This window comes from Chiloscyllium punctatum, chromosome 2, assembly GCF_047496795.1.
Source record: "Chiloscyllium punctatum isolate Juve2018m chromosome 2, sChiPun1.3, whole genome shotgun sequence".
NCBI lineage: Eukaryota > Metazoa > Chordata > Chondrichthyes > Orectolobiformes > Hemiscylliidae > Chiloscyllium > Chiloscyllium punctatum.
In genome coordinates, this window is record NC_092740.1 from 69,778,508 (window position 1) to 69,797,268 (window position 18,761).

Below are 18,761 nucleotides of genomic sequence, written 5' to 3' on the forward strand. Positions count from 1 at the left end.
TAACTCATTAAAGACAGCAGGATAAGTAGAGGGTTTTTAATAAAGCCTACAGTATTCTGTGCTTCATTAATTAAAATAAAGAACTCTGAAGCAGAAAGTTATGCTGATCTTATTTAAGACACTGGTCAGAATGGAATATCGTGTATAGTTTTAAGCACCAGATTTGAGAGACAATGTGAATGCACTGGAGAAAGGCAAAAACAGTTCACAAGAATGATCCCAGGGATGAGCAATTTCATTTAGGAGGGTAGTTTAGAGAAGTTGTGACTGCTTTTTCTTGGAGATGATATATTTATTCTGAAATTTATGAGGGATCTGGACAGAGTAGAAGGGATATATTGTTCTTGCTCACAAAAACATCAAGTGGGAGAGGACACTTCTTCAAAGTGATTTACAAAAGAAGAAAATGTGAATTAAGAAAACACTAGGATCTGGAATGCACTGCTTCTATGTGTGGTACAGACATGATCAAATGAAAGATTCAAGAGATTTATATGATGATCTAAATAGAAACAATGTACAGATTTATGGGAAAAAGGTAGAAGATTAGTATCAAGTCAAAATGCACAGAGGCCTGGTGCATACATGATGGACAGTGGCCTTTAGTGCACCGTAACAATTTTGGAACTCTGTGATGCTGAATGTAGAGAAACTATTTCCATCTCTAGAACAAGGTGCAAATATGATAGCTGCCAATAGGGGAAGTAAATAATTTGTGAAAAATGTATTTACACCAATTGATGAAAATATGACAAGATCAAACCAGATGAAGTGGATAGCATTGATATGTTTAAGAGGAGGTGTGATGCAAGCATGACTAGACAAGGGAAAATAAATATAGAAGTAGAAAAGCCTTGTGTGCGTTATAATGATTTGAATAGACCTTATCCCTGGAATCATTGTTATAAACTGCATCTGCACTCTCTCCAATGCATTCACATTCTCTTCATTCTAGTAGAATGATCTGTTTCAAAGATTCTAAAGGATTTTATGATATTAACATTCTACAGTTTAATATTTAACAATGTGGAACCAATTTGAAGCACAATAATCAAATCTAAAACTAAAATGTTCTTTAAATGTTTCAGTAATGCCTGGATCCAGTAAATGTGTTATTTTGAAAAAGTATCTGCTAATTTTAGGTCAGTTGACTTATTACAGTTCACTGTTAAACACGCACATGTAGTCACAACAATGTTGTTTGTCATTGTATGCAAGATCTGAAAGAGGGATTCTGTCAGAAGTCCTTGCAGATTGCATGTTCTTACTCACATGTTTAGGAACCTTAGTTACAACTACTAACTAGCAAGCTGCTCTCAAACAAAATCCACTCTCAGCTGCCGATCCCACAACCTGAGAAATCTCTCAAACAGTTGAGGTCAGATATGTCTAGATCAGGAATAGTGGTTTTTATGAAACATGCACCACACTTGATAATATAAATGAAATTATAAAAAAAATACAAACCTCCATTCCATGTCCAAGTCTTCACTTACACTCGAATCATCTTCAAAGTTGTTGTTATCATCCAGGATTAGAAGTCCCGAATGTGCAAGTTGACCCAAACCTTCAGTCTCATCAGTACTATTGCTGCTGCTGCTGTCACTTTCTTCATTAAATGCTACCCATGGGATCTCTCCTTCTTCCAAAGAGGTTTGTTCCCTATGGAAATAATAACATAGTTACTATGTGTGAAGTCAACTATTTGCATTAAGTAAAAGGCAACAGAGGAGAGCGCCTTTACTTCACAGTATGGAGTAAAGCGGTCTTCTACTTGATACTTTATTTTGTTATTAGATGAGTCATTTATGATTTCCTGAAGCTCTACATTCAAGAATTATGCTTCCTGATTAAAAGATTTTAAATGTCACTATTTTTCTAAGAGCCAAGGGACAAGACTGGAAATTGCATGCTAGTCAATATCAGCTGTGGGGAAGTTACCATTGTGTCAGCTATGGCTCAGTTACTAGCACTCTCATCCCTGAGCCAGAATGTCTTGGAAGCTCTTTTGGGGGTAGAAATGACTGTACAAGAAGGACGAATTGCACCTAAATTGGAAGGGGACTAACATACTGGCAGGGAGATTTGCTAGAGCTGCTCAGGAGGATTTAAACTAGTAAGGTGGGGGGAGGGGGAAGGGAAGAGATGGGACCAGGAAGATAGTGAGGAAAAAGATCAGAGACTGGTACAGCAGAGAACAAAGACGAGTCAAACAGTCAGGGACAAAGCAGAGAACAAGGTAGGACTGATAAATTAAACTGCATCTATTTCAAAGCAAGAGGCCTAACAGGGAAGGCAGGTGAACTCAGAGCATGGTTAGAAACATGGAATTGGGATATCATAGCAATTACAGAAACATGACTCAGGGGTGGACAGAACTGGCAGCTTAATATTTCAGGATACAAATGCTACAGAAGGACAGAAAAGGAGGCAAGAGACGAGGTAGCGTGGTATTTTTGATAAGGGATACCATTACAGCTGTACGGAGGGAAGATATTCCCAGAAATACATCCAGGGAAGTTATTTGGGTGGAACTGAGAAATAAGTAAGGGATGATCAACTTATTGGGATTATATTATAGACCCCCTCGTAGTCAGGGAGAAATTGAGAAACAAGTTTGCAAGGAAATCTCAGTTGTCTGTAAGAATAATAGGGTGGTTATGGTTGGGTTTTTTTAAACTTTCCAAACAGAGACTGGGACTGCCATAGTGTTAAGGGTTTAGATGGAGAGGAATTTGTTAAGTGTGTACAAGACAATTTTCTGATTCAGTATGTGAATGTACCTACAAGAGAAGGTGCAAAACGTGACCTACTCTTGGGAAATAAGGCAGGGCAGGTGACTGAGGTGTCAGTAGGAGAGTACTTCAGGGCCAGTGACCATAATTCCATTAGCTTCAAAAGAGTGATGGAAAAGAACAGACCAGATCTAAAAGTTGAAGTTCTAAATAGGAGAAAGGGCAATTTTGACAGTATTAGGCAAGAATTTTCAAAAGCTGATTGGGGGCAGATGTTCGCAGGTAAAGGGACGGCTGGAAAATGGGAAGCCTTCAGAAATGAGAAAACAAGAGTCCAGAGAAAGTATATTCCAGTTAGGGTGAAAAGAAAGGCTGGTAGGTATAGGGAATTTTGGATTACTTAAGAAATTGAGGTTTTGTTTAGGAAAAAGAAGGAGGCATATGTCAGGTATAGACAGGATAGATCGAGTGAATAGTTAGAAGATGGTAAAGGCAGTAGGGGTATACTTAAGAGGGAAATCAGGAACGCAAAAAGGGGACATGAAATAGCTCTGGCAAACAGAGTTAAGGACAATCCAAAGGGCTTTTACAAATACATTAAGGACAAAAGGGTAACTGGGGAGAGAATAGGGCCCTCAAAATCAGCAAGGCAGCCTTTGTGTGGAGCCGTAGGAGATGGAAGAGATACTTAACAAGTATTTTGCATCAGTATTTACTGTGGAAAAGAAAATGGAAGATATAGAATGTAGGGAGATAGATGGCGACATCTTGCAAAATGCCCATATTACAGAGGAGGAAGTGCTGGTGGTCTTGAAACACAAAAGTGGATAAACTCCAGGATCTAATCAGGTGTACGTTAGAACTCTGTGGGAAGCTAGACCTCTTGCTGAGATATTTGTATCATTGATAGTCACAGGTGAGTTGCCAGAAGACTAGAGGTTGGCTAAGGTAAAAACAATGACTGTAGATGCTGGAAACCAGATTCTAGATTAGAGTGGTGCTGGAAAAGCACAGCAGTTCAGGCAGCATCCGAGGAGCAGCAAAATCGACGTTTTAGGCAAAAGCCCTTCATCAGGGATACAGGCGGTTGGCTAATGGGGTGCCACAGTTTAAGAAGGGTGGTAAGGACAATCCAGGGAATTATAGACCAGTGAGCCTGATGGTGGTGGTGGACAAGTTGTTGGAGGGAATCCTGAGGGACAGGATGTACATTTATTTGGAAAATCAAGGACTGATTAGGGGTAGTCAACATGGCTTTGTGCGTGGGAAATCATGTCTCACAAACTTGATGGAGTTTTTTGAAGAAGTAACAAAGAGGATTGATGTGAGCAGAGTGGTAAACGTGATCTATATGGACTTCAGTAAGGCACTCGACAAGGTTCCCCATGGGAGACTAATTATCAAGGTTACAACTCATGGAATACAGGGAGAACCAGCCATTTGGATAGAGAACTGGCTCAAAGGTAGAAGACAGAGGGTGGTGGCGGAGGGTTGTTTTTCAAACTGGAAGCCTATGACCAGTGGAGTGCCACAAGGATCGGTGCTGGGTCCACTATTTTTCATCATTTATATAAATAATTTGGATGTGAGCATTAGAGGTATAGTTAGTAAATTTGCAAATGACACCAAAATTGGAGGTGTAGTGGACAGTGAAGGTTACCTCAGATTACAACGGGATCTTTATCAGATGGGCCAATGGGCTGAGGAGTGGCAGATGGAGTTTAATTTAGATAAATGTGAGGTGCTGCATTTTGGGAAAGCAAATCTTAGCAGGACTTATACATTTATTCCTGATGAAGGGCTTTTGCCCGAAACGTTGATTTCGCTGCTCGTTGGATGCTGCCTGAACTGCTGTGCTCTTCCAGCACCACTAATCCAGTATTTGATTTTCAGCATCTGCAGTCATTGTTTTTACCAACTTAATGGGAAGGCCCTAGGGAGTGTTGGGGAAGAAAGAAACCTTGGAGTGCAGGTTTATAGCTCCTTGAAAGTTGAATTGCAGGTAGATAGGATAATAAAGGTGGCATTTGGTACACTTTCCTTTATTGGTCAGAGTACTGAGAACAGGAGTTGGGAGGTCATGTTGTGGCTGTACAGAACATTGGTTAGGCCACTGTTGGAATATTGCGTGCAATTCTGGTCTCCTTCCTATCGGAAAGATGTTGTGAAACTTGAAAGGGTTCAGAAAAGATTTACAAGGATGTTGCCAGCGTTGGAGGATTTGAACTTTAGGGAGAGGTTGAATAGACTAGCATTGTTTTCCCTGGAGCATCAGAGGCTGAGGGGTGATCTTATAGAGGTTTATAAAATCATGAGGGCCATGGATAGGATAAATAGACAAAGTCTTTTCCCTGGGGTGGGGGGTGAGTGGGTGCAGGAGGCGTAGTCCAGAACCAGAAGACATAGGGTCAAAGGGGAAAGATATAAAAGAGACCCAAGGGCCAACCTTTTCATACAGAGGGTGGTACGGGTATGGAATGAACTGCCAGAGGAAGTGGTGGAGGCTGGAACAATTGCAACATTTAAAGGGTATATGAATAGGAAGGGTTTGGAGGGATGTGGGCCAGGTGCTGGCAGGTGGGACTAGATTGGGTTGGGATATCTGGTCAGCATGGATGAGTTGGACCGAAGTGTCTGTTTCCATGCTGTACATCTCTACGACTCTAAGTCCCAATCCAGGAATTGAGCATGCATATCAAGACTGACGTTCCAATACACTGTATACTGCACTATTGGAGGTGCAGTCTTTTCATGTTAACCCTAGATCGAAGTATAGATTCTCATGGCATTATTTTGAAGAGCAGGGAATTTATTCTATGTTTTGGCCAATATTAATTCCTCTATCAACGTCCAAAGAGCAGCTTAGCTGGTCATGGTTGCCTTGCTGTTTGAGAGATCTTGCTATGCATAAAATATTTCTTCTATTACAACAATGACTATATTATTATATTTCAACAGCTGATAGATCCTTGGGACATCCTGTGACCTTGAAAAGTCCTACATAAATGTAAATTTTCTTGACGGTCTAGTGGTATCACTGCTTGATTGTTAATGTGGAGATCCAAATAATGTTCTGGATACCTGGGCCATTGCAGATAATGGAATCTGAATTTAATTTTAAAAAAAACTCTGGAATTAGGAGTCTGATGATGACCACGAATCAATTGTTGATTGTTGGAAAAATCCAGCTGGTTCATTTATGTCCAGTAGGGAAGAAAACTGCCATCCTTACATGGTCTGGCCTACATGTGACTTTTGACCCACAGCAATGTGACTGACTTTTAACTGCCCTCTGGGCAATAAATGCTGCCTAGCCAGTGATGCCTTAAACCCATTAATGAATAAAGAAAGAAAAAGCATTTGGGTAAGTATTAGCTGACCAAAGAGAACCAAAAGGCATTTATGAAAATAATTTATGCTGCTCCCTACCAATAGGTAAATGACCATCTATGCATGTTGTTCATATAGAGGTCGAGAAGACATTTAGTAAAGTTCTACATATGGCATTAGCAGTATCAACAAGAGCACACATAACTGAAAACAATCTTTGATATGGATTTGGATAACAGCTTTTGAAATAGTTATGTTTGCCAGAGATATGTGGAATCTTAGATTTTAAAATTCATATAACCTGGGTGAAGTAATAGTTATTAACCTAAATTTGAAGAGAACAAGCAGTGGAAATACATGTTTGCTTGCTGAGCTGCAAGGTTCGTTTCCAGACGTTTTGTTACCCTACTAGGTAACATCTTTAGTGGGCCTCAGGTGAAGCAATGCTGACAATTCCTGCTTTCTATTTATATGTTTGGGTTTCTTTGGGGTTGAAACCCAAACCTTCCAGTTCAGTGTGCAAACCTATATCTAAAATCTCAACCTTCTCAAAAACAAATCTTCTCAAAACTTGCTAAGTGGAAATAGTTTTGCACAAATGAGACCATAAGGTAACAAAAGGGTTCAGAATAGGCAGGTCTTCGATTGAGCTCATATTAAAAGCGTGGGATCTCCAGTTTGAATTGAACAAAGACAAAATAAAATCTTCGCTTAATGCCGTGAGCTAGGAGCCGTGGAGGAGCAATGGAAATTTGGTTTCTAAGGATACAAATCACTCTAAACTAGTACATAAGGATAAAAAGTAACAAAGTCAATTAAATGTTGGCCTTTAATATCAAGACAGATCTTGTGCTTAAGTTTTATGGAGGTCAAGATTTTCCAACATTACATGGATGGATATTGCTTATTGTCCTACAAGCTCAAACCATGAAAAGAAGCTTGTGAACAAGTTAATCAAATTAGCTCAATGCAGTCTCCTAATAATTAGATCTAAAACTTAGAATTAAAAAGAAAATAAACCAAAAATCCTGGACAGGGAGTAGTATTGCATATTTATAGTTTCACAATCCTTTTATTGGAAATCCTCGGGGCCAGTTATTTTTCGATTTCAAAATAAATGACATTTTCACAGTGAATTTTAAAAAGTTATCTAACAGCAGATGCATGTGCGAATAGCACAAGCACTGAGACACATCCGATACCTGCCAGTGCTAGGCCATGCCACCACGTCACATCTGAGTGATGTGATTTAAATGGGTGTGGAGTTGAGTCACCTGCTCACACACCAAAATGACACTTCATACTCCATGAAAAAGATTTTGGATTTCAGAGCTTTTCCAATGTTGGAATGGTTCCAATGGTCTCATTTCACTCCTTCCGTTGCAATTTCAATCCTTCTTAATTGTCATGGAAAATATGAAGGATTCCTCCGTGAAACTTAAATCAAAGGCAGTTAGCTTCATTATGCTATAAACGCTGACTCTTTTAAGGAATTTCCATTAAGTAATAGTACTCCAAGCATTATAAACTATATTTTGGCATGAAATTGGTGATATTAACTTTATTCAGGTACACACTTGATTTCACATTCCTTTAAACACAATGCTTGCTTATTTTATCCCCACTAAAAAAAAATCAGACAATTGCTCCATTTCAGAAATTTTACCTTTCTTGGTATTTCTAAAGTTAACGCTCTGATTTAAGTTGTGTCAATACTAAGCTGTTTAAACTGGTAGGTTTGTGGGCTACCATGATACCTAGGGGCCAGAGTAGTCTGGTTGTTATCTCCGAGATGTCTTTAACATTTGGCAAGTGGCTAGAGTCTCTGGGCATCTTGTCTCTTCTTGTTTAGGTCTGTTGTGTAGGAATCAGCCGACTGTGCTCATCAGGTACCCGCTGTTCCTAAATATGTTGTATAGGTGTATTTCCTCAGCTTCTCGTAGTTCCTGGGTGCTGCAGTGTGTTGTGCCTTGTTTAAATAATGTCCTGATGCTGCTCTGTTTGTGGGTGTTGGGACGATTGCTCCTGTAACTGAGTATCTGGTCAGTGTGTGTGGCTTTCCTGTAGTTGCTGGTCTGCAGCTCTCCATTGGCATCTAGGAAGGGAGTCTGTTGTTGTTCTTTTCCTTTTTGGTTAACTTTATACCAGGAAGGATGTTGTTTGTGTGTTTCTTCTAATTTGTTGCAGAACTGCAGACCAGCATATCTAGGAAAGGTAGGCATCGTGGTAGCTCACAAACCTAACACCACACTGAAACAGCTCCTGATGAATTTAAAAGGACCCCGTACCAACTACCAGCAGAACAAACTTCATATACAAAATACCCTGCAAGGACTGCAACAAACATTACATTGGACAGGAAACAAACGACCAGAATAAATGGGCACCAACTAGCTAAAGGTCATGACCAACTCTCTCTAGTACCCATACACACAGATGAAGAGGGAGACCAGTTCGACATCCTGGGACAGACTAAACAAAGACACACATGGGAACTCCTGTAGGCCTGGCATTCATATCGAAACTCCATTAACCAATATATCGATTTGCACCCCATTTACCAACCTCTCAGAAAAAGAACTGGAGGTCATATCACCCACCACAAAAGACCAAGATACACAAATAGCAAGCAGGACAGAACACCGGTGCCTCATTGGAGGCTCACTGATGATGTTCACTGACATCGTAGCATCGTGACAAAACGTCGGAGAACAAATCTACCAGCTCAGCGAGCAAGCTTACAAACTGATCCACAACCTGAGCTAGGAGTCTTTTCCAAAATTGCATAGTATACATGCATTTAACAGGAAAGCAGATAAATACATGGGAGCAAAGAATGAAAGATGCTGATAGAAATTGATTAGCAGACTCAGGAGTTATAACAGGAGGACAGGTGTATAACATGCTTCTATAAATTCTGTGTAATTTTTTGGATAAAACAATAAAATATACCAAAGAAATTGGTAACTTGTTTGAGAAAGCAGATGCATATCCATTTATTTAATAAAGCAATAAATGGCTATCTTACATACTACACACGAAAAGTCTTTCATTCTAGAACAGAGGTGTCAAACGCAATTTTCAGAGTGATATAAGACATTCCAGCACTTTGCATGAGCCACATCGAGTGAGAGTTGTTTTAGATGTGCTTCACCCTAGTTTGTGTAATACAGGAAGCTTGCGTATCAATTTCTGAATGGGAGTTCCTACATTTAAGTCCCACTTTCCCAATATATCCTCCTAGAGTCCCAATCCTCAGGTCTTACATTTTTCCGTCAGCTCAGTCCCATTTCTAGTCACTTGACTTATATTGGCCCAGTGAGGCAGCAAAAGTGTGATATCATAGTAAGGATCAACACTGTTACACCAGATTTTAAAAGGATCCAGTCTTCAAGCTATTTGAAACAACAGCTAAGAGATTCATGTTTCATTTTAATGGCCCACGACCCAAACGCAGTACAGATTCACCAAGTAAATCTGTATCACAGATTCCTTTCAGTCCACGACCTACATGTTTGACACCCCTATTCTATCACTTTACAGACTTTAAATGAAATGCAATATCTGGGTTATAACTTAAGGTAGTTACATACCCTACAGCGTAGCTATGTGTAAAAGCTTCTTCATCCAGACTGCTACTAATGCTGTTCGGTTCAGTTTGTTGTTCATCAACTCCTGACAAGGTCTCCCAGCTCTCATCACTAGAATGCATTTGTTCTAAAACGAAATCAGAGGTCCATATTGCTGACCACTCCTCATCACTGCTTAGAGAGCTGCTGAGGGGGAAGTAAGGGAAAATTAGATTAAAAGTAGATGGCATCTACATACACATTTTCCTCTAACACTGTGCCACGGTGGCACAGTGGTTAGCACTGCTGCCTCACAGCGCCAGAGACCTGGGTTCAATTCCCGCCTCAGGCGACTGACTGTGTGGAGTTTGCACATTCTCCCTGTGTCTGCGTGGGTTTCCTCCGGGTGCTCCGGTTTCCTCCCACAGTCCAAAGATGTGCAGGTCAGGTGAATTGGCCATGCTAAATTGCCTGTAGTGTTAGGTAAGGGTTGGTGAAGGGGTATGGGTGGGTTGCGCTTTGGCGGGTCCGTGTGGACTTGTTGGGCCGAAGGGCCTGTTTCCACACGATAAGTAATCTAATCTAATAAAAACTGTTATTGAACGATAATCGTATAATATTTAGCTTGGTTGTCAATTTAGAATTACACAAAAAGAATTTTTTTTACTGGTTGTGATATATTTGTCATCATTGAATAAACGTTTAATACAAATAAATCAACTTTCATACCCTTCAGGGAAGCAATAGACATGACATTTTATTACCTCGTTTCACCTTTGTTACAATAATTTTCAAAGTCATCCCAGAAGCTGTTTTCTTCCAGTGTTTCTTTTAGTTCGATGGCGGCCTGTTCCTTCTGAATACAAGTTGTTTCTTTGCCATTAAGTCCCGATCCGATCTTTGAATCTCTATGGAGCTTATTTCTGCAGTTCCACAAGGCACAATTTGATCCACAGCACTCATTTCTTGAGTTAGCTTTCATATCCCCAGTACAATAACTATAAAACTCGTCGGGGGAAGACTGATCTCTTTTAGAATGGGTTTCAACCATTTCCTTTCTGACTTTTGGTCTTACTACCATTTCTGAAGAGCTTGGTTCCTCTGTCATGCAACAAAAAATGTTCCCTTCTGTTTGAACGCTCAGTGAGGCTTTATCAAGATTTCTTTCTCTTTTTTCTTTTACATCCTCCATCTTGACATAGGTATTAATTTCTTCCATACTTCCCACAGCTGGTAATGTTTTCCTATGCTCTTTCAATTCTGTTTGATGTCCTTTAACAGCAATATCTGCAGAAGTCAAATTGTCTAGTGCCAAAGAGCATGGCAGCTCAATCTGTGAGCTGTTCCCATCGTGCATTACAGCTGAGAGATACGACTGTAGCCCATTAAGATAGTCAACACCTTTCTCTAACTCTGAAAGCATTGTATCCAACCTTTTCTGAAGTTTTCCTTCTTTTTGCAAAGATGCTTGAATGTTTGAATCTTCATCCTCTCCTTCACTACTTTCTGGTTCATAAGAATCAATATTTACAAAACCAATGCCAGTTGGACTTCTGGAATCAGTCTCAAAAAAATCATTAGGAATTGACCACTTGGAGGACCCTGTACTTTGGCTACCCGAATAATTATCTAATGGCTCTGCAGAACTGGGCAAAGCAAAGTCGTTGGACTCACATTGAAAAAGTCTTTGGTTCAGAGAGGATGGCAAAAACCTATGCTCTTTCTGAGGTTCACAACCTGCATTGCTTTTAGCATCCATAGTTAGGTCACACGCTGTGCACTGCGGCAGAAGTTCTTTTGTTGTTAAGATTCTTCTGGGAGCTGAGAGAGAAAAATTAACCTTAAGTAACTTGAAATTCAGGATTATATCAAACGGCAATCTTTTGATTATTTCAAAATGCTCAATGTGTCTAAAATAATGCAGATTCAACAACATGTGGTTGAACTAACTAGTTTGGGAGTTATAAGCCTAATGGTTTAGGTTTACTGAAAGCAAATGCATACACTGTAAACATGAAACAATCAAAAGACCTATTGTTCAAGGATGTAAATGTTCCTGACCTCTGACACTGAACCCAAATTTGTAGTCATGGGGAAGGCCATTTGTCTTAAATAATGTGATCAGCATCCACGTGACAAAAGGGCATACTTTGAGCATCTGTCTGCCCAAAGAAGCTGAAAATTCTGTATGCAAAACAGGGCGTGGTAAAGGACAAATTATTTCTGTAAATTTTAATTTCACATCAAGGTTCCAAGTCATAATCAAAACCTTAACAGTTAGATCACTCTGAAGTTCAAAACAGCAAAATTCACTACTCCTATGGTATTTCAACCTGCTCATGTACCACTAAGCTTGAAATGTGTAAATTCCTGGCATGCAAATTAGTTCACGCTCACTTCCATATCACTGTTCTGGTTTGTGTTAGGTGAAAGATGCAAAGGATCACGCAATAGCCAAAACCATTCCATGGTAGTCTGGTGACCCGGAAGCAGAGTAACATATCTTCAAATCAAAAACATGGCGAGTTCAAATATTCAAAAGTACATTCAGCAGCAATCACTAAATTGGTAGGACATGTTGAATCTTAAAGGAAGGGTACCAAAAAATTATTTCTAAACAGGTGTATTTATTCAATACATGAGGAAACGAACTACAGTTGGGAATATTTTAGAAGCAGTGACCGCCAAGACGATTTGATTTCTAATAAACCATACAAATCGAAACTGAAAAGTACAAAATAAATCCAACTACAGGATAACCATGTACTTAGAAACAAAATGGCAATGAACAATTTAACGCCGTTGATAAAATAAACTATGCAGAATTATAAGCCATAAAAGAATTTGCATGTATAAATTAAATAGCTAGAACAAAAGGCATGGATGAATATTAGGCACAGATAATATATGAACTGAATGCATTTCCAAAATGCTTTGACAGTAACCAAGTTGGTCAAGGAAACAGGAGTATCACAATGGTGAAACTGCTTTGGAAATGAACAAGGAATACTCAATATTCTAAGTGACTCTTTCCTATCTATGTTTAAGGGCTCAACAGCACAAAATAAACATTTCCATGGATAAGTTAAAATTTATAAAAACAAGTGCAAAATTCAAGTCAAATGGCAGGCAAGCAGAGTATTCTAAAACAGTCACGTAACCTATGTATCCTAAAAGCTAACTTTCTAACACATGGATAGAATGAAAGCTTTAGGGGTTACATAGAAAGAGTAATGAACTGATGCCAAATCACTGAGGAGGAGATGGAAATCCATATTTTTAAAACCAGCTGTAAGGAATGAACCTGAAAGAGCTTCAGTAGTGTTAATCCTGTTGTGGTTCCGAGTAGTGATAGACCAACAGTGAAAGTATATACTTTTTAAAAAATGCTAATACAGGAACTCTACAACACAAAAAGATGGAAATACCAGCAGTTCAAGCAGCTTCTGACCCAGATACTGCTTATGTCTATAATTCAGCATCAGTTGTCAATAACTGATGAAGAAGTCAAAAAACTACTGCAGGAAATAGAAAAATATCATACTGGTGCAGTAGAAAGTGTGCTTTTCTATTCTTTCTGATAAAATGAACATTTTCCCACGTTAATCTCCTGTCAAGTTTTTGTCCACTGATTTAGCCTACTTATATCCCTTTGGAGATTCTTTACCTCATCTAGACAACCTACATCCATCTTTTTTTTAAATCATGTACCACAATTTCAGTCCCTTCATCCAAGTTATTGACACAGATTTTAAATGGTGAGAGTGCACCACAATCCCTGTAGCATTCCATAAGTTGCGCTTTGCTGAATCCTCTCAAAATGCATATCCCTAGTCTCTGCTTCTGTTCGCAAAACAATCTTTTTGCCCATGCCAATGTGTTTCTTATCTCTACAACATGTACTTTAACCTCATGTAACCTTTGATGTGGTCAAAATTCAAAATAATCAAAATGCCAAAAGCATTCCACATAGACATCTACAGACTCCCCTAAATTAATTCTTCAGATAACTAATAAATTAAGTATGGTTTCCCTTTCATTAAAGTATGTTGACGTTGTCTGATCCCATTATGATTTGTTTAATACGCTGCCTGAACCTAACAAGATTTTTTCAAGTAAATAAATCCTTAACAAAGGATTCAACCAGTTGCTTATTCTAAACATGTCTTCTAAAAAGCCACAGCAGACTCAGAATTTTCACTTTGTTTCTCTCCACAGATGCAGTCAGCATTCACAATACTAGACTTTTATTTACCTCTACTGTAGATGTTCGGTTAACTGATTTTTTTTTCTTGAATAAAGAGTTACCTTACCTATTTGTCAAACTTCTGAGACACTTCCAGAAGCTAATGAATTCTGGAAAATTATAAACAATATCTCTGATCTGCAGCCATTTATGCAGAACATCATCAGTAAGGGGCTCCATCACCGTTGGATCTAAAGGTCTTCCACACATCTTTGTCCTGATGATGGAAACTGTCTTAATTTCATCTGTCCTATTCACCTCTTAATTTCCAAATATATTTGCATAATGAAGTCAGAGTTGAAATAACTGTTCAACAGGTCCAGGATTTCCTTGTTTACCCTCATCAACTTTCCAAATTCATACGCTGAAGAACCAACACTAGTTTTAGTCACAACTCCTCATCCCACCCAGAGATGCAGGAAACCTATAAGGAAACAAGAAAAACATGGCCTGAAGGTGATGTTGAAACAACGTGGTTTCACGATCCCCTCCTCAGCATACTCCTAACCAACGTTCAAGCTATTGAAAACAAAATTAATTAACTCATAGCTAGACTTGCCTACCACAGGGAACTCAGAAACTCACATCCTTGGCTAAAGCAAAAGGTGTGAGGTATACTTCCTGATCAATATCTCTTGGTGCTTGGACATAGTGACCCTAGGAAGCCATTGCTCCTCAGACCTAGAATACCTTACAGTTAAATACCATCCCTACTATCTACCATGAGTTCACCTCAGTCATCCTGACAGCAGTATGTATACCACCCCATGAGAATGTGGAGAATACCTGAAATGAGATTGAAACTATCATAAGCACACTACAGACAAAATTCCCCAAGGCCCACTGTAGTTGGTGACTTCATGCAAGCCAACCACAAGAGGGTGTTCCCAAAGTGTTATCAAGACATCTCCTGTCTCACCACAGAAACAAACATTCTGGACAATTGCTACACAACAAAAGACTGCTCCATCCCCCAACCACACTTTGGAAAATCAGATCACAGTGGCTATGTACCGCCTGCCAGCTTACAACACAAACTAAAACAGGAAGACTCTTCACAAAAGGAAGTACAGTGCTTGTCTGAAGGTGTGGAAGACATCTCCGGGATGGAATTGGTGGATTGGACCATGTTCAAATATTCAGTGGAAAACCTAGACAAGTACGCCACCAATCACAGACTTCATTAGCAAATGCTTGGGGGACTGCATACCAAAAGAAGTCAATCCGAATGTGCCTTAACTGTAAATCTTAGATGAACCTGGAAATCCACTCTCTACTGAAGGCTAGATGTGCAGATTTCAAGTCTGATGACCCAGATCAATACAAGAAGTCCAGATATGACCTCCACAAAGCCATCATGGATGCCAAGAGGCAGTCTTGGACCAGGTGAGAGGCTCATATCTGCCAAAGACTCACGCCGCCTACACAATGCTAAACAACAGTACAGGATACAATATGAAACACAGCAAGACAAAGACACATCCATCCTTGACATGCTCAATGCTTTCTCTGCTCAGTTTGAACAGAATGTCAGCAGCGTGGTGATGCCTGTCCTGACAGCCCTAGATACACCTGTTCCCTCAGTCACCACTGCAGATGTCAGAAAAGTCTTCCTGGGAGTCAACCCAAGGAAAGCGACTGTCCCGGACAGTGCCCCTGGTTGAGCACTCAGATCCTGTGCATACAAACCTGCAGAGGTATTACCAACATCTTCGACCTCTCCCTCCCTACAAGCTGTCGTTCCCTCCTGCTTTAAGACGACCACCATCAGCCACGTACTAAGAAAGCGCGTGCAATGTGCCTTAATGACTACTGCCCAGTGGCTCTAACCTCCATAATCAGGAAGTGCTTCCAGAGGCTGGTCACGGCTCACATCAATTCCAGTCTCCCAGCCTGTTTCTATCTCCTACAATTTGCCTACTAGAGTGACAGGTCCACAACAGATGTCATATTCCTAGCACTGCACTCATCTCTGAAGCATTTGTACAACAAGGACACCTACATCAGACTCCTACTAACTGACTACAGCTCAGTCTCCAGCACCATTATCCCTTCCAGACAGATCTCAAAACTCTGAGACCTCGGTCTTGGCTCCACTCTCTGCAAATTGATCCTCAGCTTTCTGACTCATAGACCACAATCAGTGAAGATAAAGACACAATAACACTCAACACTAGAGCACTAGGATGCGTCCTCAGCCCCTTACTGAACCCCCATGATTGTGTTGCCAAATTCCAAACAAACGCCATCTAAGTTCACTGACGACACCACCTTAGTAAGACAGATATCTAACGACGTCTATTCAAAATATAGAAGGGAGACAGAGGATTTGCTGACATAGGTTGTTCTCATTGCACCTTCTCTCAACAACGGCAAAACTAAAGAGCTGATCATTGACTTTCGTAAGAAAGAAATAGAACACATCCGCATCTACATCAATGGATCTGAGGTTGAAGGGTGGAGAGTGTCAAGTTCCTCAGAGTGACAATAGCTGACAATCCATCCTGGTCTTACCATGTAGTTGTGATGGTGAAGAAAGCACAACAACCCCTCTTCTTCCTCAGGCAGCTAAGGAAATTTGGCATGCCCAAAGGACTTTCACTAACTTCGACAGATGCACAACTGAAAGCATAACAGCCTAATATGGAAATTGCTCTTCCCACAAACATAGGAAATTACAGAAGAGGGTACTCACAACCAAGGCCATCACATGAGCCAATCTTCCATCCATGGACTCCATTTACAGAAAGGCTGTCAACCTCAAACATTTTTTGCAGCCCAGTAATGACATCCTACAACCTGTTCTGTCAGTCAGGAGGTACAGATGTGCAGTAGTATGTTTAGAGACAGCTTCTTCCTGGCTATTATTAGCCTACTGAATGGACTCTCTTGTCTCAAATAATGCTGATCTTGATAACCTGGATCTCGCTTGTATGGCCTGTGCAATGTTACCTGTATGCCTCCATCTAAATCTTTTGTCCTGTACATCTTTGCTTACTATGATCTGCCTGTACTGCTCATAAATAAAGCTTTTCACTGTACTTCGGTACACGTGACAATAAACAAATCAATCAATCATTTAAAACACTTACTTTCTGTTTGGTATTACTAGCTCACTTTGTTCCATATTCTTTTAGTTTTTCTTTGCTGGTTATTAAAATTTGACTCATCTTTTGACCTATTCCTAGCTTTATTTATGCTGTATTTCTTTCCATTTGAAAGTTTTTCAAAAATCATCCTACTCACACATGTTCAGGTGGGATATGAAACCACACCTTCTAGCACAGAGGTAGGGATACTACCACTGTACACTTGCATCATTTTGATAAAATTCTTAATTTCCCTAATTAGCCATAGATAGTGCATTTTTATCATCAATGGGATAGATTTTTACTTAGTTATTAGATCTCTCCTTAAAATGTATATTGCTGAATCACCACTGTCCAGCCTTGTAACCTCATTTTGCGGTAAATTTTAGTTACTCTGCCTTCATATAATTTTAACTCAGGTTTAAAGCACTGCTGTTAGATCCATACTTCTCCCTTTTGAACTGAACATAAGATAATTGACTAATCCTGTGACATTGCTCAGTACCAATTATAATAGCTTTCTTTACAGTTGGTTCTAAATGTACTGCTTTTAGAAATTGTCGCAGTTATCCTCAATTAAATAACTTTCAAGGCAACCTTTGCCAATCTGATTTACACAATCTACAGGTAGATTAAAGTCACCAATTAATGTTGTGATACCTTTCTTACGAGATCCAGTTATTTCTTCTTGTATTTTCTGTCCTACAGTGTAGCTATGTTGAAAGCCCACAGCTGCTCCACATGCCCTCTTAATTTCTAATTTATTTTTACCCAAACCGTTTCTGCACCTTTCCCTTTTGAAAGAAAGCGACTTCTCACTGCTACAATGATATCCTTAAACAGACCAACACATCGCCTTTTAATACCATCCAATCTTTGCAAAATGTCAGATACACTTCAGCATTCAGATCCCAACCTTAGTCACCCTGCAATATAAAAATAGGAAAGTCTTACTGCAACTTGACAAGGTGCTGATGAGACTTCATCTGGAGTACTGTGAGCAGTTTTGGTCCCCTTTCTCAGGAAAGATTATTATTTCATTGGAGGCATTCATTAGAATGATATCCAGTATGGAGGGATTGTCTTATGAGCAAAGGCTATACAAGTTGGGACTCTACTTATTGGGAATTTATAACAATGAGGGGTGATCTCATTGAAATATATAGGCATCTTGAGGAGCATGACAGGAGTAAATACTGAAAGGATGCTTCCCTCACAGAAAGTCTAAGAGCAAACAGCATAGTCTCAGAATAAAAGGACGCCAATTTGAAACTGAGCGGAGAAGGAACTTCTCACGGAGAGGAGTGATTCTTTGGAATTCCTTGCTATGCAGAATTGTGGGGATAAGCGACCTTCACGTACATTTAAAGCTCAGACTGATTTTTGATCAGTAGCAGAATCAAAAGTAACGAGGAAAAGGCAGGAAAGTGAACGAGAGGAACGTTGGATCACCATGAAGTGCAGCAGAGAGAGTTTGGTGCTGGAAAAGCACAGCAGGTCAGACAGCATCCGAGGACCAGGAGAATTGACGTTTCTGGCATAAACCTTTCATCAGGAACTGCAGCTCCCTTACCAATGGAAACAAAAAAAAATTAAGATAACTACAAGAATTAAAAGTGATGAGCATGTGCCTACATATGTGTGTGTGTATGTGTCGGGCGGGGGGGGGGGGCTGGTGGCCCGGAGTCTAGGTCTTCATATGCAGGCAGGCAAACACACATATTCATTAACCTCTGATATATTTACTTATATAGTGTTCATACATTGTATAAGTTGGGATCTTGGAGAATAC

The 18,761-nt window shown here is 39.8% G+C and overlaps 1 protein-coding gene across 5 annotated transcripts in view; it reads right to left on the bottom strand.

Annotated features, from left to right (window-relative positions):
- pja2 (praja ring finger ubiquitin ligase 2) overlaps positions 1-18,761 on the bottom strand; it is an 84,757-nt gene that overhangs the window by 45,292 nt on the left and 20,704 nt on the right. For 2 of the 5 annotated variants that reach the window (XM_072583642.1, XM_072583644.1), the window contains 3 exons: positions 10,399-11,455; positions 9,659-9,841; positions 1,468-1,662 (listed from right to left, as the gene is read on the bottom strand). In XM_072583642.1, the coding sequence (XP_072439743.1) occupies positions 1,468-1,662; positions 9,659-9,841; positions 10,399-11,455 (1,435 nt within the window). Of the gene's footprint in view, positions 1-1,467; positions 1,663-9,658; positions 9,842-10,398; positions 11,456-11,695; positions 18,630-18,761 lie in introns of those variants that run through there. The other 3 variants (XM_072583641.1, XM_072583640.1, XM_072583643.1) reach the window with 3 other exon arrangements.